The 27292-nt window shown below is 36.8% G+C and overlaps 1 protein-coding gene across 1 annotated transcript; it reads left to right on the top strand.

Moving 5' to 3' along the window:
- pkib (protein kinase (cAMP-dependent, catalytic) inhibitor beta) lies at positions 1 to 26396 on the top strand. The gene is made up of 3 exons (XM_046836605.1): positions 1 to 337; positions 23579 to 23750; positions 25653 to 26396. The coding sequence occupies exons 2-3, from the start codon at positions 23606 to 23608 to the stop codon at positions 25739 to 25741; spliced, it is 234 nt and encodes a 77-aa protein (XP_046692561.1). The 5' UTR covers positions 1 to 337; positions 23579 to 23605; the 3' UTR covers positions 25742 to 26396.
- The last annotated feature ends 896 nt before the right edge of the window (positions 26397 to 27292 follow it).

Here is a 27292-nt window from a genome sequence, read left to right as displayed (position 1 = left end):
TGCAGAGCACGTGAAGGCACTAATACAGCATCATTGCATCTCCTGGCTGGAGCAACTATCTACTAGCTACTGTACATCTGACCCCAGTGTCCTCTATCGATATTGGTCTAGGTATTGTATCGCCTTGGTATCGGTGGGTATCGGATCGCAAAGCCGTCCAGTGTTTCCTGGTTACCGTTTCGGTGACGTCGAAGCAGCGCTGCAGATGCACGCGGGCTGCAATTAACGCTAAGTGTCCGAGTGCACGAGAGACAGAGACAAAGATACAGAGAGACAATACAGAGCAAAAAGGATGCTCTGGATGCTCAGATAATTGGTGAAGGAAAAACGTTTCTCGGTAAGTTCAGATCTTTATCTCTCTCTCTCTCTCTCTCTTTCCATCACAGATGCGGCTTTGGGTTTTTTAAAGTTCTCTTTGTTCCTGACGATGCATTTATACATGCAGTGAAGAATGCACTAGACGTGTCTCTCGTCTCCCGGATTTCACGTGCGATACGAGTCGGCATTGTTACGTGCGTCTCGTTAAACGCGAGCGCGAGCGCCCGCGTCCGTGCGTCTTCCCTGTTCATTTCGGGTGCAGACCGACAGCACGTGACACGCTATAAATAACAGTTAAGAAACGAGATCTTTATTTTTTTTGGAGCTGATGTCTTTTTGGACCAAAATCTAATCTACAGAATAAAATAATAATCATAATAATAATAATAAAACTCAGCATGCATTTTATCCAAGAGTAAATCCAGCTCGTGCAGAAAGCCTGGCTTGACCTCGGCTATAAATAGACATAATGTGCTTAATGCATGTAACCTACATTATAAAAAACTAAACAAAAAATACAACAAAAGGAAATATGTATGCTAGTGACCTTGGGCTGGATGTGCATTGCAAACATATCACTGCAAGTCTGTTTATTGAGCCATTATACATCTATTGCTATCAGTACTAATCATTTACTAATGTACCATAATTTACACTCAATACATCGATCAGATTGGCCCAGGCAAGTGTTTGCATTTTAAATCAATCCAGATTTAAAAATCTCTTGAGAAGTGTGTTTGAGCAAGCATTCATGTTCACCTACTATACACATGCATGTTGTAGGGATGCAGTTACTGACTGTAGTCCATCTGTTGCTAGGGACAATTCCTCAGCCCTCATGCTGCAACGTGGAGCGAGGTAAACATAAATCATAAGAATACATATTATGTCGATTGACAGCACGGTGCAGGAATATGCATGGTGCATATTCAATTGAGTTTTATTTGTGGAGCACTTACACAAAACACATTGTCCCAAAGCAGCTTATGAATATATCACTAATGAGCGAGCCAGTGGGGACAGTGGTGAAGAAAAAACTCCCTGAGAAGGTATGAGGAAGAAACCTTGAGAGGAACCAGACTCAAAAAGGGAACCCATCTGAGTAACATCGAAAGTCCATTCATTTCAGTTTTATTGAGGTGTACTGCTGTTGCTTAAATGCAGAAATGTTCATGCAAACTGTGGCCCTGAGCCATTTCAGCAGACTGTTTATATTAATTACAGTCCAAATCCATCCCCATATTTCCTGAGTAGTCCAGTAACTTCATGGATCTTAAGACTGTGCATGTGGAACCATCCCCAGCTGTCTCTACTTTAAGAGAACTCCATCCAGAGGTAGGGCACCAGGTTGAATCAGGTGGATCCCAAGAGAAGAAATGGACAGGAACACAGGATCATTTGTACATCTTTTATTTTTGCAGGTCTGCTTATATTATAAGTGGTCAAAATAAGCAATATAAACATTTTGGAGATTCTGACAGTGTCAATTTTAGAACACATTTAGCCCATTTACTTTTCAGATTTCCCATTATTATATGTAAACATGTACATAACGTGTGAACTGAATTAAACTACAGCGATGTAACCTATCTTTTTTACTTAAAAAGTCTACAGAATAACACTCAAGATTGGATGGGGTTCCAAAATGTTGCACAATAAATGAATACCCATCCAAAATGTGATGTTAAATTGGATTATTAAGATGTCAAGTTGAAATATTTACATAATTTATTTAATATCAATAATACACTGTGATAATGATATATATTATTTGCTGAAATAACTTACAGTTCTGCTGTGGTAAAGCTGTCAATAGTCTGAATTTTTTCATTTTATGAAAAAGCAAAACAAACAAAACAATACACACACACACACACACACACACACACACACACACACACACACACACACACACATATATATATATATATATATATATATATGTGTGTGTGTGTGTGTGTGTGTGTGTGTAAATCTTTCATAGTCTTTAATTTTGTCATTTAATATAAAAAAATAATAATAATAAAATAAAATAAATAAATATATATATAATATATATATCTTGCTTACCGATTTTATAAGGATGTACTGTAAACACTTTATGGTTTGTAGACACCCAACTATCACACTAATGCATATCAATAACATCTTTGTATAATGTAGCTTTACAATTTCCCTTTACTGGATCTAAATGGACTGGGAGAACAACACGTTCTCACTCCCAACTCGTCACATATGGACGCTTGGGCAGGATCCCCTGGAGTCACATTTTGACGCACTGGGTATCCCTTTAGCGTCGTTTTTCAACATGCAGGGATTCCCATAGACTTCTGTAGATCTCTGAACCCAAACCTGCGGCGTTGAATTTTGACGTGTTGGGGAATCAGACTGCAGTCCGTTTTGTGTTATGAACGGGGTCGGGATGAGTTGGGAGTGAGAACGTGTTGGGGAGAACTAAGAGAAACCTATTCCAAAAAGGCACAGTAGTTTAGCCCTGACTTCAGGCAACCCCTTTTGGATGAGCCGAAATACAGACTGCACTTCAGATGTTTCTGCCAGACATCAATACCTGACCACACCAATAATCAGTGGCTGAATGAGCACAAATCTCTTCAGCCTCATTGCATAATCTAGTGGAAAGCCTTCCCAGAAGAGTGGAGTTTATTATAATAGCAAAATGGGACATCTTAAATGGGATTAAACATGTACATACAGTGTATAGAATGTATGTAAAAAATAAAAAATATATATATACATATACATATATTTTTATTCCTAAATTTTTTGCATTAAAAGAAAAAGAAAATGAAAGAGAAGTACTTGTGTATAAAAACCTGAAATGTGCATAACTTTCCAAGTGTAGCGTTTAGGCTTGCTGTGTAATACGTCACTGGCAAATGCTGAATAAGATGATGTGTGCAGTCATGACTCACTCGTTCCTTTCATACTGTGTGTTCATATGACTTGAGTAGTAACTATAGGTTTAACATACAGTACATAATATTAAACATTTGTTTAAGAAAAAGGGCTTTTTCACTGCAACCAGGCATTCGTGGCATTTTAAATGTAGATTCAGGGCCATGTGAACAGGCTATAAGGTACACATTGTCTGCGCTTTGGTTATTGTCTCTGATGAGCAAAACTTAATGAACTTTTATCTCGTTTTTTGTGTGTTAAACATTGTACTTTTTTAGGCTGGTGTGTGAGGGTTGTTTTGTATGTGTTTACAAAAGAACATCATTTGTACTGATTTACCTCAAAGTTAAACACAGCATTATTTTCTTATTACTGTAGACCATCTCAGTGGTGGGCATAGCGTATTAAGGGCTGGGCAAGATAAAGAAATATCATCTTTTGATTATGAAGACATGGTCACGCTGCACAACATGCCTCAGGATCTGCCAACAATGAAGTATATTACAGTTATATACTGTATATACATGTTATATACATGTTAATTATGTTTTATAGGGTTCATGTTCAGTGATTTGTATAGATAATTTTTCTCTTTATTTCTTTATTTTTCTTCTTTATAAAGGAGAAACAAACCTTGGACACATATGCTTAATAATATTCATATTTTCCAATTTTTTAGTTTAGATTTTAGCTTTGAATGCATTTGTTTGTAATTAAATAATATTAATTAAATAAAAATAAACAATTAATTGAAATATTTGAAGAACATTTTTAACAACACTGATTCTATATTATATTATATTATATTATATTATATTATATTATATTATATTATATTATATTATATTATATTATATTAACCAGCCATATTCATAAAGCACATATCTTCTCCAATACTCCCCACATGAGTCTCAGATCTATGGGTTTTTATAAACAGGGTCACTTCTACTTGTTTCCAATGGAAGCCAGCTTTTAATTGGCTCTGTTGTTTATGGCAGAATCGGCATGCACCTGCTCGAAAAGTGTAATTATACCCGAGGGTCTAAACTGTAGCAAAAGGCCCAATTTATTCTTCCTACATTCACGCGTGTTTCACGTAGTCATTAGTGCCGTGTAACATTTCTCTGTGTGCAGCCGGTTCCCTAGCTCATTATAATCCCCAATCTCCTTTGCGTAACACATTAACACATACCCAATACCATCAGCCGTTCGTGGTGTTTTTCATTATAAGAGTGAAAATGTTTTCCAGCAAGCAGAAGTGCAAAGTTCGCTGCGGCTTCTTCAATTGTGAACTTTACACAGTATTACTATACGCACACCGGATGGTTAATGAGGTAAACCTGCCATATAGGTCACAATTACTGATTGTAGCCCATCTGTTGCTATGCACGGTTTGTTAGCCCTCCTCTATCGTTTAATGAAATGGCTGATATGGCAGTGTGTTTTTTGTTTTCTTTCAAACATGGTGTACTTTTACTACATTTACTGCACTTTATTAAACACCTTGTAGGAGTAATTTCTAAGAATATCTTCCTTTACACTTCATTAATGACCACCTGGTCAATGTTGGCCTGAAACATTGTTCTGGAGGAATGTTTTTCCACAGAGAAACAACCAGCTATTATTTCTGGGAATATTTCCAAAGTGCACCTATGTATATGGACTCCTCTGCAATATAAAAAAAGGGTCAAACTGGGAAAATGGCAAACATCTAATGGTTTTGACAACAAATCACTCTTCAGAAAATAAGGAAGAATTGAACAAATAACCTCCTGAAACCTCATGTGCCACCATCTGGTCATTTACTTTTGCTGGAGTGCAGTGGAAAATATTTGACCATTTAATTCGTATGTGGATTTTTAAACTTCCCATTCCACATTTAGTCCCCATTTACTGCTATCTTCTGGCTAAGATGTTCCACTATATGTTTTTATTAGATATGTGTTCATTTAGCCCCAAGCCCCAAGTGGTAAAGTCAGGTACTGAGCTAGGGTGAAGAAGCCTGGGGTGCAGTCAGCATTCCAATTTATTCCAAAGGTGTTCACTAGGTTCGGGATCAGAGCTCTATAGCAAAAGATCTTCCACTCCGACCCATATAAAGCATATCTTCATGGATTTTGCTGTGTGAATAGGGGTATTGTCATGCTGGAACATTTCATAGTTCAAGCAAATGGAAAATTTGAGATGTTCTATACAATTGTGTGCCTCCAACTTTGTGGTAACAATTTGGGAAAGAATCATGTATATTTGGAAATCTCCAGGGTCCCAATACTTTTGTCCATAGAGTGTAGAAACAGTGTAATTCACTTCTAATAATGAACTTCTGAAATCATGATAATGATTACAAATTTATGTCAAATTCTACCCCTGACATGTCTGCTTACAAAATGAACCCAAAATATATTTTTTTCAATTCTTTTTTTTTTTAAAGAGTCATTATTTGGTTTTCTTTCAATTTGGGGGTTTTGAAAACCCGAATTACTTGCACTTGAATCACTCTTTAATTAACACAATATTCCAGTGTTTTTTGTAACGAAATTTAGAAGTGACTTTTTAAAAAACTATTTATTTTGGAAGGTTAATATATTTTCCATGGGTTTGGTTGTGTTCTTCAGTTAAATTGTTGCTGTCCTTTTTTTCTGATCTTGTGCTAATTTGCAGGTTTTGGTAATGTAATTTTTCACCTCAGCCTGTTTGACATGTAACGTGGGAGACAAAAACATTAACACCTCTACAAGTATGGGCGAGATCGGCTGCTGGTTCTGTTTTACTATAGTTAAACTATTATAGATTCTGGACTGACATTGCAGTAGAGTAACAGCAGACAGCTGTCGCAGCCCATAAAGAGCCTGTAGTCAAGTCTATGTCTCCCTTCAGACACTGCACATCACAATGTCATATAATTGCTTGGGCACCTGATTCACATTTACTAGTAATTAGCACTCGTATATAGCCTCACTTTGCACAGTGGTACATGTTTGTCTTTTAATTAATATTTTGTCCCCAGTTCTTGTTTTCCTGCTCAGGTCATGATTTATTTTAAAAAAAATGTTGTACTTCAGAGTGGCAGTAAACTCCAATATTATTTATTTTCTATTATGAATTGATGTGTTTGATTAGAGGCAAAAAAAGGTAGGAAGTTGTTATAAAAACAACTATTATCATTTATTTGTTTTTATAATGATAGTGAACCATTTTTTTGCTGTAGGATCAGTCTCCAGCGCAGAAATTTGGTTTGGTTCCTTTACCGCATCAAAAACAAGAAAAAAAAATCCCCTTTTCACTTGTTGCTTTTTGCTCCGGCTCTAATTGTTGCACTTAAACAGGAAACTGATGTACGTGAATGCAGGTTACACTCTCCAACATTAAATGATCAGCTAGCAAAACGCAAAAATAAAAAAAAAATCTGAACATGATTAAAGTTCATCTGGAAGGAAAACGTGATGATTGGTAATAAAAGTTTCACTGGTAGTTTGTTCCAGTGGTGCTTTTCATCTCTTTCATTAAGTAAATGTGTTGTGAAACCTACTGCATACTGAACCTCACAGAGATCACAGCTGAAATCCCAAAGCATCTTGAACATCCACTGTATTTCTAACTGCATGTGTTTAAATCTAGCCTTAACTCACTATGAAGGCTTATCACGTGTAGTTTTATAATTTACACCACCTGGACTTACCATCTGGTGGCTTTTTTCCAGAGGTGCAAGCTGATAAATATACATTGCTGAAGTTCTCACCATTTAACATGAGATTGGCATTGTTCAGATTTCTTCAGTGTGTGTGTAGTGTCAAGGAAAACATTATAGAAAAAGGATGAAGCCAGTTCATAATCTCAAGTCAAGTCAAGTCAAGTTTATTTCTATAGCGCTTTTCACAACGGACATTGTCTCAAAGCAGCTTTACAGAAATCAACAGTTAAGGTGAATGGTGTGCATTTATCCCTGATGAGCAGCCGTGGCAACTGTGGCAAGGAAAAACTCCCTTAGATGTGATGAGGAAGAAACCTTGAGAGGAACCAGACTCAAAAGAGGAACCCATCCTCATTTGGGTGACATCAAGAGTTTGATCATAAATCTTTTAACAATACAGAACACTGGAGAGTGAGAACTAACATGAGTACTGGAGTATAAGATTATAAGTAATGATCTTTCTACAGTCTTATACAGTCTTTATGGTTATAAAACTAGGAGCTACTGAGCTCAACATTTGTGATCATCACCGATCCAGCATCAGCTTCTCCATGCCAGAGCCTTTAAACACTCCAGGAGGTCCAATGTCAAAACCACACATGTAGTGGGATCCAATTGGCACTGGTACGTCTCTAGATGGTTTGGGATGTTTGCGAGTTCGGCATCTACTTCTTCAAAGGTCCAATAATCTACCATATAACAAGCTGCCATATCAGCACTCATTGAAGGTCCAGGTTTCTGAGATTTCCAGCAGCATGCTGTGCCTTCATAAATCTCCTGATCACAGCGGGCCCTCAGTGAAGCTAAAAATAACCCTGACTCTGTCAGTAAGAGAGTTTGCACAAGGATTTCCCCATGACATAGCATGCCATCATTTATTGTCTGCAGACACTGAGTAAACTGAGGTAACATTGATGTTTTCGGTTTACATTGATAACTGTCTTCGAAAGGATAGAAGGAGCAATAAATGGGGAGGTACAGTGCTTACAAATAGCTCACGATCAATCTGATCCTGGAGTGCTCTCTAGCTAAATGAGGTGAATAATTTATTATGGGCTTTGGAAAAACAGAGGCAGGAGGTTTCCTACCAAAGCTTTGGAAACATCAGTCATCTAGACTGTATTCTCTGATGGCGTTTTAATAATACTGAGAAGTGGATCGATACCAGTCAAAAGAATTGCACGCAATGTGTAATTAGCTCTAGCTTATGTGGGAAATATTGCGAGATGTGACAGTTTCAGATATAGAGCCTGTCAAAGGATTGGAAACACATTTAATTGTTTTTGAGACATGTTTTTTTCTTTTTGTTTATATGCACCAAACTAGATATAGGGCAAAAACATGATGGGCAAATTAAGAATTGGACAAAAGTTCTGTGGACAGATAAGTCCAAATTAGACATTTTTGCTCTAACTGTAAGAACTTCTGCAAGAAGATGAACAAGAGAAGATGTGATCAGACTGCTTCACCCCCACTGTCAAACATGGAGGTGATAGCTTAAAGGTTTGGGGGTTGTTTTGGAGCAGGGAAGGTTGGAAAATTATGCCTAATAAAAAAAAATACTAAACCAACATGGCTAAACAGCAAACAGCAGGCTGGAGTGTTATCTATCATGGAATGGCCTGCCCAGTCACCACCTAATTCCTATTGAACTGCTCTGAAAGAAACCTCTAAGTAGTGAGGAAAAGTTTTGCAAGTATTTAGCTGAATGTTTGGAGAAATGAACTGACCAGTTGCCAAGAGTGTGTAAATCTGGTATTCATGCTAAGGGATGATTTTTTAATAAAAATAAAATGGAACATTTTCACATTTATATATTTGCTTGATCACTTATTTAAACAATTTCCTTATGAGATAAAAATTATTCTGATTCTGTTCAAAGTAATCATTGCATATAAACAAAAAGAAAATACATGTCTATTTCAGAAATAATAAAAGACTAAGTTTTCCAAACTTTTGACCGGCATTGTATTTAATATAAAATATAAGATATTATAGAAGTTATATATAGTGTACTGTAAAAGTTGTCTAGATGTTTAATATCAAGCAAATACAATTATCTTCTTCTTTTTCTTCACACTAACTTCTTCTTCACATTACTTTGCACCGTTGACCCCAGGTACCTGAACTCCTCCACCTTTTCCACCTCTTCTCCCTGCAACCGCACCCCTCCACTGCCCTCCCTCTCATTCACACACATGTACTCTGTTTTACTCTTACTGGCTTTTATTCCCCTCCAGCTCTCCAGGCTCTTCTCCACCTGCTCCCCAATCTCACCACAAATCACAATATCATCCGCAAACATCATAGTCCAGGAAGACTCTTGTCTGACCTCGTCTATCAACCTGTTTATCACCACTGCAAACCGGAAAGAGCTCAGAGCCGATCCTTGATGCAGTCCAACCTCCACCTTGAACCAGTCTTGTTGTTCCTTTTGCACACTTCACTGCCGTCACACTGTCCTCATACGTGTCCTGCACCACCCTCACATACTTCTCTGCCACACCAGATTTCCTCATACAGTACCACAGCTCCTCTCTCGGCACCCTGTCGTACGCTTTCTCTAAATCCACAAATACACAATGCAATTCCTTCTGTCCTTCTCTATAATTCTCCATCAACATTCTCAAAGCAAATAATGCATCTGTGGTGCTCTTCCTCAACAAGAAACCATGCTGTTGCTGACAGATGGTCACCTCTTCTCTCAGCCTGGCTTCCACTACTCTTTCCCATAACTTCATGTTGTGACTGATCAACTTTATTCCACTGTAGTTATTGCAGGTCTGCACATCTCCCTTATTCTTAAAAACCAGTACCAGCACACTCCTTCTCCATTCCTCAGGCATCATCTCACCTTCCAGAATCTTTTTAATCAAGCAAATACAATCATGTTAATTTATGTAAAAAGGTTTTGAAAAAGTGAAGATCTTTATAATTACCATGATATTAATAATATTGTAATATAATGTAATTTTTATGTAATGTATTGTAATTCAGACTGGATTTGTTTCTAATTTAAATACTTGCTATGGGAAGGTTTATATATTGCTCTTTATTTCTGTTGTGTTCTGCAGTGGAATTGTTACTGTGCTTGTTTTTGTGTCTTGTGCTAATTTGCAGCTTTTGATCACGTAATTTCCCACCTCAGCATATTTGACATGGACGCCTCCACAAAAGAGTGTCCTTTGTTTGCTTTGTCAGAGCACACAAAGCTGGTAAACCACTTTTTTATAGATCGGCTGCTGGTTCTGTTCTATTATATTTAAACCTTTATGCAGTTTGGACTGACATTGCAGTACAGCAAAAGAAGTAGGCAATAGTTTTTAGTTTAGCAAAAGAAACCTAAGTTGTGCTGCAGTGTTTTTTTTTTTTAGAGAAAAGAGGCTTTCTTCTTTTCCATATTTGTTAAAAATGTTTCTAACTGTACTATTATAAACTTTAAACTTTAACATGCTAACTGAGTCCTGCAGAGTCTGAGATGTAACTCTTAAGTGTGTGGCATTTTCTCTGAACATTGCACAGTCTGACCTTGTGGTGAATTTGCTTAAATGTCTTGATTATTTTCAACTTCTGAGTAATTTTTCTCACTGTAGAATGATGGACTTTAAATTGTTTGGAAATGGCCTTATAACCCTTCCCAGATTGATGGGTAGCAATAATTGCTTCTCTAACATCATTGCTGATGTCTTACCTCCTTGACATTGTGTTAAAACACACACCTGAATGCCCCAGAACAGAAAACATTTAGAACTTGGACTTTTATACAGGTGGTCACACTTTCTGATGATCAATTAATCAAGGGTATTTAATTAGCAGCACCTGGCTGCTACAAAGCCTTTTAATTCCTATGGAAACAGTAAGGGTGTACTTTAGATTTTTGTTAGATTTTTCCTAAAAATATACAATATGTAATATGGCATTTATTGTTGTTCATTGGAGGTTGTATTTACCTCATTTTAAGATCTGATAAGGCCGGATGATTTTAATGTCCTTATACATAAAATCATCAAAATCAACAAGTGTGAACAAGTTATTTTTTTCACATGGCCTTGGTCCACAATTTCTGTACAGGTAGGAAGGAGAAAAAGCCTAGCAAATATTATTATTATTATTACATTATTTGATTATAGGGAATCATAGATCAGTGGCAGAAGCAGAATGGCTTATTTTGAATAAAGCGCAGATGTTTAAAGTTGTTTGTGCGATATGTGAAATATGTGAAAATATGTGGTAGTGGGTGACAGGTCGTTTCTCTTTCACTTTCTTTTTTGCTGTGTGTGCATGTATATCATTCTATAACCGATAATGCCTGCTTATAATAATAGTTATCATTATTATAATTATTATTTTTTTAGTGACTTATTGCTTCAGTCAGATTAACTAACTGATTTAAAAGAAATGGTACATCTAAAAGTATGTCTAAACATATTTGGCCATTAAAATGGTCTCATTTCTCATTTCATAAAATGGTCCATTTCCAAAATCTCCACTCCATTTATCATGAATCTGACCACTACAATAAAACCTGAGCATCTTATCATTTTTTTTAACTCTCCGCTAGCACATGCTATAATGTAAGGATTTTAACATACATACTCATTCCAAATACCTGACAATTAATTAAGTTCTGTACTATAGTTTCACAGTTCTATTACACGGTTTTTACAGTTAATTACTGGTATAACTAATCTCTTAAATGTTTTTATTATGCTTTCTTCCAATACTTGCTCAAGCTCTTTTAACTACTGCTTGGTAAATTTCTTGAATTTTCATCTCTTGAATAAGAAGCACTTTCCAATTCTGAAATCCATTACATGTTAAGTCATCTTATAGCAGGGCAATGCTAAGCCCAAAACTCTCTGATATTATAATTATTCTTCTTAAGCAATCTAGTATAATTGCCTGTGATCCTGTGTATTAAATTCAAGACTTTCTTTTCAATATTTTACCAACATTTCTCTTCTGTCAAGTCAGTCTCCTCTTTCGCCCGAATCTGTGTTTTTTTTTTTACTTTTGTTGCACCTACTGGACCATACCCTGTACTTATTTTTAAATCAAATTCCTTCACTTGCCAGATGGGTCTTGTAGAAACCTTTCTCATCAAGGTCAGCACATCTGTTTTCTCACACCCCATATCCTACTTTATCACAATCCCTTTTATTATATTTATGTGTCCTGGTCCCACCACATGTCAGATAAATTTTTTGCATGCATTTCTATCCAAAATTTCAGAATGAGAATTCACTGAGTATACTTTTAGATTTACATTAGTGCAAAAGTGCTTTGAAGTCTCTACAAATAAAAATATCCTGATACTGATTATAAGTAATAATCAGTCTTAAACTCTAATGAGAGGTATTATATACAGTACTGTGCAAAAGTTGCAGGCGCTTGTGAAAAATGCTGTAAAATGAGAATGCTTAGTTTATTTTTTATCAGTTAACAAAATGCCAAGTAAATGATCAGGAGAGAAATCGCAATCAGATCAATATTTTTTATACTCTTTGCCCTACAAAACAGAATAAATTCTTCTGGGTACAGTTTTTTACAGTCTAGGTGCACTTCTAGGTACTGCTTTTAAACTTAAGGCAGGTACGGTGTTCCAGACATCTTGGAGAACTAAGAACAGATCTTCGTGGTTAGGGGTGGCCTCAAATCCTTCTGGCTCTTTATGTAATCCCAGACAGACTTGCTGATGTTAAGATCAGGACTCTGTGGGGGCCAAAACTATCACTTTCCAAGACTCATTGGTCTTCTATACTGGGGATAGTTCGTAATTATATTGGCTGTATGTTTGGGGTCAGTATCCTGATGCAGAATCAATTTTGGGGCCAATAACTTGCCACTGATTGGAAAAGTATCTGCCTATATTTATTATGGACCATTAATGGTGACCAAATCTTCAAGTCTGTTTGCAGAAATGCAGCCCAAACTTTCAGGAAACCTCCACCATGCTTCACTGTTGCATTCGTTATTATACAGCTCTTTAGGCCTTCGGCAAATAATTTTGCTACAGCAAAATAGTTCAGATTTTGACTCACCAGCATCTGCTGCCATTTTTCTGTTCCCCAGATCTTATGTTTTCATGTACAGTTGAGTCACTTAGCCTAATTTATATATGTTATTGTGTTTATTTGTGTATGTCTGGAAAAGGCAGGTCTTTAAACATTAATTAGATACTGTGATTGACTCAGCTGTTCAGAAATCAGGTGTGTAATAGATAGATAACTTTTATACCTATTATTGTAATCTGACTTTTCTTCCATCTGTTTTTACTACAAATTTTATTTTACTTAATATGTATATTTATTTACATTTTTCTATTTTTTTTTAATGATACTTTTCTACTGTGAGAAACTGCAAACAATTTCCCAATGGGTTCAATAACGTATTCTGATTAATCAGAACAGAACATAATCTTTGAATAAAAGCATATCTTCTTTGCACACAGAGAGATGGTGTGACGGGTCGATTTGATCAGCAGGAGTGTGGTACAGTGCATAATGTGAGGTAGAGGGTAAATATTTGGCTTTGCTGGCAAACATCAGGGTTTTAATCTAAATCAGGCAGCGACAGCCAGTGGAGGGAGTGTTGTAATGGGGTGGTGTGGGAGAACGTAGGAAGGTGGGGTCATGCAAATGCATTTTGGATCAGATGTCTCTCAAAGGCAGACCTGCCTGGAATGAATGGCATAGTTCATATGTTGATGACAGTCTGAATAAACACTAGAGGGGCCTGTATGGGTAGAAATGGATGAAATCATTGGATGTTGTAAAAAGAGTGAAACTAAAGTGGACCCCTCCATGTCACATGACTTATCCTTTTCTGTTTGACTCTAGTGCCCTCAGTATTGTGTTTTTTTGTTTCTTCTTTCATCTATTTGCAACTCTTTTCTCATTAATAGTGAACATAGAGTCTCTCTGAGAGAATACGGTTCACTAGACCTGTTGATAAAAGTAAAATTGCTTCCAAACTTTGTACAAGGAATCCATCAAGGTCAGATACTGGTCCCTTCCTTTTTTATAATATGTACCCGTATAGTGTAGTATGAGGTGGTATTTTGAGTCTATCTCTGTTTATAAAAAAGTACTTTATTTATCTACATTTACACCCGATCACCTTCAAAATAGTCCCCTTGCACCGCAATGCAGCAAAATGCAGTCTTTTTGTAAAAGGGTGTCAAGCACCTTCTGCTATCTCTGCTGGATCTCTGTAATGGTGTCAAAACAGTGACCTTTAAGCTGGATCTTCATCTTCAGGAAGCGGGCAAAGTCCGCAGGTGCCAAATAGTAGGGTGGGTGCGGAAGTGAGATCGTGTTGTTTCCGGTGAGAAACTTGCGAGCTCGGTGACCGGGTGCACACATGGTCAGAATAGCAGCAGTTGCACCGCTCCCGATGTACACAGGGCGATGTTTTTTGACACACTGACTTATAAAAGTTGGTGCTCCCTTTGACCGTGCATGCAGCCTTGTGAGGCCATCTGTGGGCATGTTACAAAAGTAGTCTCGAAACACTTTTGACACCACCTTGTATATCCTTATAGTAAGTATATTCACCCTTTTAGTTAGATATTTTTGCTATACAATCTTGTTGGTGGTGTAGACTCATATCCCTCACCTACTCCATTATTAATTAAATAATTAGAAATATTTTCACCTAATTTCTATCTCTACCAAATATCAACCAAGGTAGGCTGACAGCTCTCCTGGATCCATAGTCTTACAAGCTTCTTTGCATAATTGTTATTTGCTCAGATCAAGTCTGTCTATTGGGACCATTCCCATTCATTAGTACAAATGGCCCATTTCTGTTTTTAATTTGAATTGACAAGTCCTTTAAAACATCCTACACACCAATTTTTTTATTAGTTTGGTTGTTTATATTTTCATAGAGTCTAGTTTTTAAATTTTGCTTGTATTAATTCCTTAAAAATAAATGAAATCAACAATCTTTACTAAAATCACCACAGCTGTTGTCCTTTGTTGTTTGCATAAAACTTACTGTGCATGAAGATGACCACAGTGATATGTCTAAGAGAGTTGAAGATGCACACGAATACTGGTCTGACTGTTATTATTTTTGTCGCAAGTTTGATTTGATCAGATAAGTGGATTCTTTGTCACACTGTCACATTCATGCAGTAAAATGGACCTGGTAATAAGATTGTAGCCTTGAAGAACAAGAAAACCACAATAATTGAGACCACTTTATGCTTGTTTGAAGAATGTTGTGTCTTGTCAGGTGGTAATTTAAGGGTTGCCAGAATCTTTTTATAGGTTGCATTGGACGGATACACTCTACTTAATAACCATCAAATGATTACATGGTGTCATGATCAGTGAGGGTAGGTGTGCTCATTATAGATTTAATGCAGAGCAGAAGTGGCCAAATAAATATTGTTTATGAGAAAACTGTTTTGTAATTTGTTGAAAAAACACTTGTAGAACATGTTTTCAGTCAGAGGTGCCTGAGTAGCATGCTGAAGAAACAAAGAAAGTGAGTCAGTGAAGAAAAAAAAAAGATCTCTAGGGTGAAAAGAAAAGACTACTACAAAGCAAAAAAGTGTTTTGGTCCGAAAAGGGAGAGATGACATGAAGGTCATAGGCAAAGCTTCATGCAGTATACAAATGGTCTAGACAGATATTTTCCCAGAAATCATTTCTGTCTGGAGTAGTGATGAATCCAGCTTTCTGATTAATTGTATGTGAGGAGGATGCTGGGAAAAGAGTTTAAGCATTTAGGCCACTGTAAATCTAGTTGGGGTTAGGATTAAGGTTTGGGATCTTACCAAAAGTGTTAAATCATTACCAAAAGTGGATGTTAGATATGCTTACATTGAATTACTGCTTGAGTCCCTGTTTCCACTGTCCACCTTTGTGAAACTGAGCTTCTGAAAGAATAAATGGCAAAAAAATAAATAAATGCCACTCGATTAAAAAAACCTACTCTTTTTCTGCATATTCCTATAAAAGTGTATACCAAAAAAAATAAATGCCATTATTGTTAAAATGGCTGTCTCCATGATCTTTATATGGCCATCTGTAAAAATCAAGCAAAAAGTAGTTTGATAAGATTATAGACAAAGGATTATGTCAACTTTTAAAGGATGTCTAAATGGCAAAGATGTTTTAAATGCAAAGAATGCTGATTAAATAACATTCATAAATTTCCCACAAATCTGGCATGGGCTATTTAATTAAGCTACTGTACATCGGCATAAACAGCCAAAAAGATTAAAAACTATCTTTGCTAACATTCTGTTTTAGTCTCTTTTCCCAGATGAGGTCATTTTTATCTGGGTCCTGTGATGAAAAGAAAATGGTCCAAAATACATGTAATTGCCTTATGAATGTGGTCCCTGGCCCAGTTTTTTAGCTTTTGTTTTCCACACTGATTAGTAATTTGTATTTGGGGAAAAATCGGAGACTCTGGGCTTTAAGGGCAACAAAAATTATGAAAATGTTTATAACGTTTTTTTTATACAGTCACAAAGTTTAAAGCATCAGAAGCTCCACAAGGTTGCACTCTCATCCCATTTTTCACATCTAAATATATTTGTACACGTTATCATCATCTAATATATTGTATGTTCTTGTATTTTCTCTTATTTTCTCACATTTTCTCATATTTTCTCTTCCCTTTTATTTAATGCACAATTTTCTGAGCAGCCGTTTGAGTTTACAATTTACTGCAAGTTAGGGAAGCCTGTTTTTGCCACAAAAAAGTATGATTATTTTTTTTGGCCTAATTCTTTTTTCCTTGTAACTGCGACTTTAGGGGTTGCCGCAGCGAATCATCCGTCTCCATACCCCCTGTCCTCTACATCTGCTTCTTTCAAACCAACTACCTGCATGTCTTCCCTCACCACATCCATAAACCTCCTCCTTGTCCTTCCTCTTTTCCTCCTTCCTGATGTCTCCATCCCCAGCATGTTGAACATCTCAACATCTTCAGCTCTGCTACCTCCAGTTCCACCTCCTGTCTTGCATTTGTGACTCTATTTCTAGTTATTCTGACTTTATTTCTTGCAACTGCAAATGTTTAATGTGGTGGAAATGACCTTTGAATATAACTGTCTGTGACAAATAAAACATCTGAAATCGTGATTAGTGATCAGAAATTACATTTAAGTGCACATAGTGTACCAGCATCCAATGTGCAACCAAAGCTTTACCCGTTTTTACATCACGTCAAGTCTAGTTTCACAGTCAAAACTAAATGAAAACTAAATGTAAAAGGACTAAATGTTGAATGGGATGTTTAGAAAGCACATATATATCTTATAAATTATCATTTGCTTATATGGTTTGTCAAATGGCTTTTAGCATCTTTAATTTTACCAAAATAAAAAGATAAAAAGCAGTTTCTGCATTGTATGCACACTCCATCCTTGATCTGTACCTCCGTGTGATCACTGCATGCACTCACGGGACCAGTGACTTGAACAGGTTCTCAGTGTTCAGGTGACATTTACACATCACCATGGTTTAAACCTCGCTTTTGAACCTTTCAAAGGGGAAAAAATAGACACCACTTTCTGTAGGATAGCATTTTGATGGCTACTTTTTTAGATGTTATCATGTCAAATAAAAGCAATTTTACAAAGTTTTGTTGTGCAGCTTTAAGGACAGCAAAGTATGAAAAACATACAATATACAAGATTAGATTTAAACAATGCAGGGTTTCTAGAACTGAATTTTTGGTGTCTGTAAGCTGAAAGTTTGTCCAAGCTTCTGAACTAGATCAGATTAGAGAAGATTCACTGAGGTCTTCTTTTATCCTTCCTGATCTACACAAGCTCAAGGGCCTAATTTTTATCGTGATAATGATCGATTGTTCTGCTTTTTTTTTGGATGACATATTTCATCCATATTAATTCGTTCTTGAAAAGAATCAGCAAAATATCTTTTTAATATACATTGAGTGACCACTCATGGACTAAAAGTGGTGCTTGATTAGGAAAGAGAGAGATTTATTAGTCAGACGTCTTGGAGGTTTTGAATGCAGATATTATTGTGTTGCATCAAGATCAGTGAATATATTCCACACTTTACAGAGAGATAAAAAAAAGTTGTCTAAAAGAATATATATTTTTAGTGCCTATCAGTTAGTTCCATATATTTGTAAGTTTATCCTTAATGAGCGAGTCCCATCCTCATCTGGGTGGCACATCTGAATGTTAATTTACTACAGTTCCATCAATGTTAAGATGTGCTATTCAATGATAGACACTTGCATGCAAAAGTGTTAATGCAACCTGTGGTCCTGAGCCATTGTAGTAGACTGTTGATATTAGTTACAGTCCAAATCGAGTGTGTAACTATCAGTAAAGCCTGCCTTGAGCCTTTAAAGAGCTCTTCGTTGCAGGGAAGCACAAGCGGCTAGCTTTGGCCGCTTTGTGTCAGAACCTATTAGTTTCAGAAGCTCTGCTACATGATAGTATTTCCAAGCTTAACGATATACCAATAGACTTAAAGCTGTTCTAAATAAGGCTACACATTGATTGTAATGCCATGTGATCCCTGCAGGGGCTCAAAGTTAAACCTGATCGGAGTAATGACAGCACCATTACCATTTCATTTGTTTAGTGGAGGTCTTCCAGAAATAACTCTCTCGAAATAGATTAACTGATGGGTCTTGATTAAATTCCAGATTTTTCCCCCTTTGCAGGAGTTGGTTATATGCCCAGGATGAAGAATGAGCTGTTGAATAATGAACAAGTTAATACACAAATGAATACTTGACACTAATAATGGTGGCTAAGGCACATTTCCCTGCCCCTCAGGGGTTTTTGGTTCAAGTCCAATCTTCAGTCTGTGTATGCAGAACTTGCATACTATGGACCCTGGAGTCTTTGTGTAGGCATAGAAAAGTTTCTAAAAGGAGGTATGAGCAATTTAATCCATACATACAGTATAAAACCCACTACTTGAATAAATGTATAATATGTAATATCAACAGGGTCCATACTTGTTAAGTTCATCTTATTATACTAATTAACAAGCTCCATGTCATCTGTAACAAGCAGTGCCAATCTCTTGATGTATATAGTTATATAACATGCATTATATCGCCAGAGGCTTGCTCATCGGTGATAAATACACATAATTTACTTTAATTCTTAAGTTCTGTAAAGCTGCTTTGAGAATATATCAATTGTTAAAAGCTCTATAGAAACAGGCTATAGGGTTTTCAATTTAAATGAGTGTGCAATTCCACCACTAGTACATACATTTTGCATGTTTGTGATTTATTACGTCATTACGTACAGCTATTTGGCAAATTTTCCTATGTTTACTGCTGGTTCTAATGCACAAGTTTACGACTTCTTACATACTATAATATGCCTAAACTAAAGAATTTAAATAATAAGCCCCTAAAACATGTTTAATTGTTTTAAGACCAAATGCACCATTAACGAATAATGTTTCCCAAATGAATTATTTGTCAGTCAAATCAAAACTGCAGGCACAATCACCCTGTCCCGCATTCGCATTCTTGTAGTATATTACACTGTATGCAGTCTTGCGTACTGTATTGTGTTGCCCCATGGATTTGGAGAAACGTTATACTGTAAATTTTCTGGTGAGAAACTCACTGAACAGTGATTAATCTAGTGTATATCAATGCAGAGCAACATGAATATAAGTTGAATCAACCGTTTAAAGTGTACTTATTGTAGGTAAAGGTATGCATTTGCAAAACTTGATTATTTCTATTAAAAAAATAATTCAATTATTACCCTTATATTACGTGACTAGCGATCTGATACATATTAATAACTCATCCATAACAAAATACTTGGCAAACCTAAATTCTTAAAAAAATAAAATAAATACTGAAATACTTATCATCTAAATAAATACCAAAACATATGTACGAAAGTTTCCCATCCCATTTCACATTTAGTCCCCTTTTGCTATTATAATAACCTCCACTTTTTCTGGATGATGTTCCACTAGATATTGTTCTTATGCAGATTTTTGCTCATTAATCCACAAATGTGTTAGTTAAGTAAAGCAATAATGTAATTGAGGTGAGGAAGCCTGGAGTGTAGTCAGCATTCCAATTAATCTTAAAAGGTATTACATAAGGTTAAAGTCAGAGCTCTATTACAGGCAACTCAAGATCTTCCTCTCCAGCCCATATAAAGCAAATCTTATTGGAGCCGGGTTTGTGCAGATGGACAATGTTATTCTGGAACAGGTTTGGGTCTCTTAGTTCAAGTAAAGTTAACTGCATCCTAAGACATTAAATACAAATGTGTGCCTCTAACTGTTTGGTAGAAGTTTGTGGAAGAACCATATATGGCTGGAAAAGTCATGTGTCCCAATACTTTTGTCGTTATAGTTTCTCTAAAAAAATTTACCACAGTAATTTCTTGAACTGAGAACAAAAGCGGACTAGTAATTGGCCCCTGGGAAATTCAGGTTATGTGTAATGCAATGTGCTGGAATTAAACCCCAATAGTTGAAATGATAGAAATACAGACATACCTTTGTGGAAGAGGTATACTCTTGCAATTCGATGTCAGAGTGGAGATAGGTTCCCTTTAATTGTGATTCCTGAGGTTTTTATATTGCCCTGATGCCTCTGGCTTGTATTCTGGATCAAGGTCTAGTCAAGTCAAGTCAAGTCAAGTTTATTTCTATAGCGCTTTTCACAACAGACATTGTCTCAAAGCAGCTTCACAGAAATCAACAGTTAAGGTGAATGGTGTGCATTTATACCTGATGAGCAAGCCGTGGCAACTGTGGCAAGGAAAAACTCCCTACATCATATAGGCACAGAAGTGCTATTCTCTGAGTGGCAGAATAGATTATTAAATGAAAATACATAAGGCTGCTGGTAGGTCAACACATTTATTGACACTGAGCAGAGTTTTCCATAGATTTTGTAGATCTTGACTAGGACCTTGTATCCAGATAGAAAGTAATGCATGAAGGGAAACAGGTCTGTACTGAGGTATAACTTGAGCAGTCTTGAAAAGGAAATCTGCATATACAAATTGTGGAGCAATTTCAGAATAATGTTCCTCAACGTCACATTATGAAGACCTATATAACCCAGCCATTAGGGTTGCACAAGCCAGTGCACTCTTAGTGCCGGTCCCAAGCCCAGATAAATGGGGAGGGTTGCGTTAGGAAGGGCATCCAGCGTAAAACACGTGCCAAATCAAATATGTGGATCACAAAACAGACTTTCATTCTGGATCAGTCGATGCCTGGGTTACCACAGGTATTGTTAGCCAACAGGGTACTGGTGGAAATTGGGCTACTGTTGGCTGAAGGAGGAGAAGGAGAGGAGGAAGACGTCTACAGAGACAACAGGGAAAGAAGAAGTGTGGGAAAGTGGAGGTTAAGGTTGGTACTTTAAATGTTGGTACTATGACTGGTAAAGGGAGAAAGGTAGCTGATATGATGGAGAGGAGAAAGGTAGAGATGTTGTGTGTTCAGAAGACCAAGTGGAAGGGGAGTAAGGTCAGGAACATTGGAGGTGGGCTTAAAGAGTTCTTTTAAGGTGTGGATGGAAAGAAATTGTGTAGGGGTGATTCTGAAGGAAGAGTACTGTAAGATTGTAATGGATGGGAAGAGAGTTTTTGATATGATGCTAAACATGAAGTGTGTAGTAGGAACAACAGACTTTTTTAAGGTAGAGGTTGGACTGCATCAAGTATCGGCTCTGAGCCCTTTCCTGTTTGCAGTGGTGATAGACAGGTGGACGGACGAGTTTAGACAGAAGTCTCCGTGGACTGTAATGTTTGTGAAAGATATTATAATTTGTGGTGAGAGTAGGGAGTAGGTTAAGAAGGTGAAGGAGATGTGCTGGAGAGAAGGGGAATGAAGTCAGTAGGAGTAAGGCAGAGTACATGTGTGTGAATGAGAGGGAGGGCAGTGGAGTGGTAATTAATGGAAAGTCTGTTAGAATCATTTTAGAGAGCTACTTTTTCATTTTAGGGAGATACTTTATACCATACAGATTGTTTCAGATATGAAGATATTACAGTATTTCATGTGGAGCAGAATATTACATTGCATATGAGTATAAATATTTTATCTGGACATTGAAGCACCTTTGGCAGCAATTACAGCCTCAAGTCTTTTTAGATTTGTAAGTTGTTTGGAATGTGAATATTTCCCTGCAGCCATTAGTCAGTACAACTCTATACTGTATTCCATGATTATCCATGCTTCATTGTACATGTATGTATTATCTGCAATGGGCACAATATGGCAACTAACACTGCTTCATCTGTACATATATTGTATACACAATTATACCCTGTATGTCAGCAAAAAAGATATTGTACATTTTGTTTTTTATTATTTATTTCTACTTCAAATCTTATGTGTATCTTGTACCTTGCCATTTCTGTATGTTGCTGGGCCAGTTTAATTTTCTGTTGGATAATTAAATATAAATTATATTCAAGTCAAGAAGAGTTTTTTTGTCATTTCAACCATAAGTTATTTCTATAGCGCTTTTCACAACGGACATTGTCTTAAAGCAGCTTTAGAAATCAACAGTTAAGGTAACTGATGGGTATTTATCCCTGATGAGCAGCCGTGGCGACTGTGGCAAGAAAAACTCCCTTAGATGTTATGAGGAAGAAACATTGAGAGGAACCAGACTCAAAAGAGGAACCCATCCTCATTTGGGTGACATCAAGAGTGTAATTATAGTCTTTAAACAATACAGAACACTGGAGAGTGAGAACTAAAATTAGCATTGGAGTGTAAGATTATGAGTAATGTCCTTCCTACAGTTTATACAGTCATTTGAGATTATGGAACTAGGAGCCACTGAGCAACTCATAAAATAGCTCAACACAGTACACAGTACACAGTAAAATGAGACGTTTCTCAAGAATCCTGTTGCTACATAAAACGACATAGAGCAACATCAAACAACACAGAGTTCCATAGCAGAACACAGAGCTGAGGACTAAAGTAAGTGTCCTCCCCACATAACGTGCATTGTGTGCAACAGTGCAAGACAAAAGACAAACAGACAACATAAAACAGTGTTGGACAGATACAAAAAACACCTAATAGCAATACCAGTAAACATACTGTATAATGTTTTATACAGTACAAAGTGTAAACAACAGTGTAGTTGTAAATATAAACACAAAATATACAACACAAAAAGTGGTGCAAAACAGCATGTAAACAGTATAATATGATTATAATATAGTATGGGTGGTGTTGAAGACATGGATGTGTATGAATTGAAATGAGTATTCTAACTTTATATAAGTGTAATGCTCCTGGCCATTTTCAGACTGTTTTTGAATTCTTTGAATGTGTTAATCAAATGTAATGACTACAGTTCCACTAATCAGATGTGCCAACATAGATTGGCAAAATCCTAGCGAGTGATGGAACACCGAGGCAAATTTTAAGTGTGACTCCTAATTAATAATTACCAGACTATCCTTTTTATCCATGCAATAAATGTTAGCACACATTGACTGACTACAAAAGAAAAATGTTTTCTATGTACTGTTTCTATGTTTCTATGTACTATCACTGCCTCTGTACGATAATTGTACTTCATGTATGTGAAATATTGCATAAAAAAAAGCAGGAAAAGCTGAATCTTGAAAATCTTGAAATGAAGATTAAGACTTTTGTCGTGTTTTTCTTGCAGACAATAATGTGAAAAACAAGATCCGAGATGACTGATGTAGAGACTGTTGTCACTGATTTCGCTGCCACAGGAAGGACCGGCCGACGAAACGCAATGCCAGATATTTTAGACCCCAACGCAGGACCAGAAGCGGCAGACCTTCCAAACAAACTAGCTGATCTTTCTGTTGGAGGTATAGTAGCACTGCTGTTTCAGTGGTGTGCCTGAGAGATCAAGAGGAGTATTAATGGCCTTATAGATTTGTATAATGCAAGTTGTTGATTATTAAAGGGGCGGTCTAAAGGGTTGTATACTAAACTATATACTATGCACTTAAACTATGCACTATGTACTCTATAATCTAGTGTATGAATAGAAGGACACGTCTTCTTGATATTTGTAGTATTTACACTATATATACTACATAGAACAGTAAATAATTATGAGATTTGGTATACACCCTGATTGTATATAGTGGATGAGAGATAGTGAGGTTGTAAGAAGTCATGTGATTTTGAAAGAAAGAAAAAAGTGGTATCTCACATGTTCTTTATAGAACAGTGAAATTCTTTTTTACGCATGTTGGGAAACTAGGGTGAGAGCGCAAGGTCTGTCATGATACAGCACTCTGGGAGCACTGAATTTTTGGTGGCCTTCTCAGGGAGTGGCAGCTTGGTGATACCAGGACTTAAACCCCCAGCTTTCCGATTAGTAACCATGGAGCTATCACCTCCTAAAAAAGTGAAAGTGGACACAAAGAAATTTCTTGTTGGGGATTGTGGAGATTTTTGTGGGGAAGCCATATATGCATGGCATTCTAGGATAATGGAGCTTGTCGCCAATTAATCACAGAAACGATAATTGGTTGAAAATGTTGTTCATTAATTTAAAATGTGCTCTGACCTGAAGACTTGTCCTGTGGTGAAATACATACTGGCTGTTATATAAAAAGAAGATAGTACTGAAGATGTGTGTGTAGTGGGGTGTAACGGTATAGAAAATGTGCGGTTCGGTTCAATTTTTCTACAGTTATGAGGAAGAAATGCAAACATAAAATTGATACTTGTTTGATTGCTTGTTACTTAACTTTTCTACTTATTTCAGCAAATTTTAACAAATGTTTTTATTCCTTCCCTAATTCATTTACAGTGGTACCTTGACCTACAAGTGCATTAATGAACGAGTTTTCCGAGGTACGAGCGGTCACTCGTCGTTTTTTTGCTATGTTACGCGAGCAAAAAATTGAGGTACGAGCTCGAGACGCCGCTGCTAGATGGCAAAGCGAAGCCAAAAAGCGAAGACTGTGACGAAATTCAAGATAAGCAAAGAAGAAAAAGTAAAAATTTAAAAGTTTAGGGATACGCAGTGTACAGTAGTGATAGAGAGACTAGCAAAAAAACAAGTTTTCTCTCCTCCTCCGCTTATTGCCTCTGCTTATGCCATTTTAAGTATTTTCAATGGGGAAAATGTATTTGATGTGCAAGCAAATTGAGATACAAGCTAGTCCACGGAACAAATTAAACTCGTAGGTTAAGGTACCACTGTACTCTCTTAATATGCAAAAATGTCAGGATTTTCTCCTTTTAAGAGAAATTCTTAAAGCTGTACATAAAACACTAGAGAATCCATATTGGTATAAAACAGCACACTACAAATCGTACTTTGGTGCACTACAAATTGTATTTCTGGTGCGGAGTGAGTAGCCACAGTGACACTGCGCTAAATCTAGTTCCTATTTTGATACCCCTGGCATTGTTGTGTATGTTTTCAAGTTTAATATTATTAATAAAAAATAAACAGTGACACTGCATACAAACTTGCGGTCCGGCACTTAAAATGTTTGTAAGGGAACTCCTATTTTAACCATGTTTCACACCTAAAAAGTATTGCATTTGGTAAGCGTGTACCGTACCCAAAGCCTTGTACCAAAATGGTTCGGTACGAATACGTGTACCGTTACACCTCTAGTGTGTAGGTGTGACCTGACATGTTTTACAGGATTTTCACCTCTGCTAAATGCACCACTGGCTTCTATCATTGTGTAAGCACATGTTACAGTTCTGTTCCATATCTGTTTATGATCTACGTTTCACAGATGATGCCGAGAATGGAGGAGAAGGCTCATCCTCGAGTGACCCCGTCACGGACACTGCAGGGGGAAAGGACCAAGCAGAGGGAACTTAACCCAATACAACCTGAACCAAACTGAACAGTAAAGACATTAGAGACAGCAGCACAATGTCTCCTTTCGCCTCCATGACCAAACTACTGTTATGGCTGCAGTCTGTGCTATGCAAGATCGGCTTCACCAGAGGAGATTATTGTGACGTAGTCAGACACAGGAGCACCCAGTTGCTCTTAAAAATCCTGCTGTTTTGACAGAATCAATAAATTCCCCACCTGAGTGATGTTTATTTGTCAAAAAGGATAATGTTGTCTGTATGTCTTAGAGATAACCATATAAAATGTATTATTTTCCTAAAGGGACAATTCAGTTAATTATTGTTTTTATTATTAATTGTCACAGAACCAAATGAATGTCTAGTTTCAATATGAATAAAAGACAAATTCATGCTATTTGGTTATGTAAGTACAATTCAGACCTTTTAGAATGTGGCTGATCATTTATTTCGTGTTTTATTATTTATTTAATATATACACCGATCAGGCATAACATTATGACCAGTGAAGTGAATAGCAATGATTATCTTTTCATCATGCCACCTGATGGTGGGTGGGATATATTTAGCAGTAAGTGAACATTTTGTCGTCAAAGTTGATTGTATGTGTGTAAAGAGTGAATGTAAAAGCAGGAAGAACGTGCAAGCGTAAGGATTTGAGTGAGTTTGACAAGCGCCAAATTTTTATTGCACATTGCACATTGGGGAGCGAAGGCTGGTCCGTGAGGTCAGATACAACAGACAAGCTCCTGTAGCTCAAATTGCTAAAGAAGTTAATTCTGTAATGCTGTTGATGCTCAATGGGTCAGTACTTTTTTGGCAGCAAAAGGGAACCAAAACAATATTAGGCAGGTGCTCATAAAGTTATGCCTGATCCATGGTCATAAATCTATGGTTGGTGGTTGGTGTGGTGTGTGTGTGTGTGTGTGTGTGTGTGTGTGTGTGTTCTTGTATCCCGGTGGGGACCTATGTCACCATGGTGACCTAAATGGAAGTCCCCACTGGCAAAGCAATACAAGCACCTCCCAAACAGTGTCTAGACACGCCCAGTAAGGTTTTCTCTGAAGACCCCATGGGGTCCATTTTCAAAACAAAATCTGTGTGACTGTGTATTCTATGCGCCCCTAGAGGTCACACACGGTAGTGTGTGTCACGTCCTTTCCACTCTCTAGCGCCATCTAACGGTCAATAATAAAATATAAATTTAAAGTATATTACACAATAGATTATTATACTATTTACTTATAAATGTATATTAATTTATAAAATTAACAAAATTTAATACATTCACTGTTGATGCACCAGAATGAAAATTCAGAGTACACTGAGCCACAAATTATGTTATTACTAAGCAAATTATTTTTGTTGGATTACATGAAAATGCATTAAATAATTTAAATATAATAGATCTGTTAAAACTGAAGCCCTTAATCTGTCCATATTCAAACACTCATTATTAATGGCAATAGGAAATTAATCAAAAAGAGGTTGGCCAACTTCAGACCTGGTCTTTCAATCCTATTTTCACATGGACTGTTGTAAGCCAGGGGAATCT

This window comes from Silurus meridionalis, chromosome 23 (genome assembly GCF_014805685.1).
Source record: "Silurus meridionalis isolate SWU-2019-XX chromosome 23, ASM1480568v1, whole genome shotgun sequence".
NCBI classification, from domain to species: domain Eukaryota; kingdom Metazoa; phylum Chordata; class Actinopteri; order Siluriformes; family Siluridae; genus Silurus; species Silurus meridionalis.
The sequence above is the reverse complement of the archived record's forward strand: the minus strand, read 5'-3'. Positions and strand labels throughout refer to the sequence as shown.

Bases quoted from the DNA above. Each gene is read 5' to 3' on its own strand.
- pkib (XM_046836605.1), top strand. From the start codon at position 23,606: ATGACTGATGTAGAGACTGTTGTCACTGATTTCGCTGCCACAGGAAGG. The intron at 23,751-25,652 runs GTATAGTAGCAC...TACGTTTCACAG, and splicing joins AGCTGATCTTTCTGTTGGAG to ATGATGCCGAGAATGGAGGA.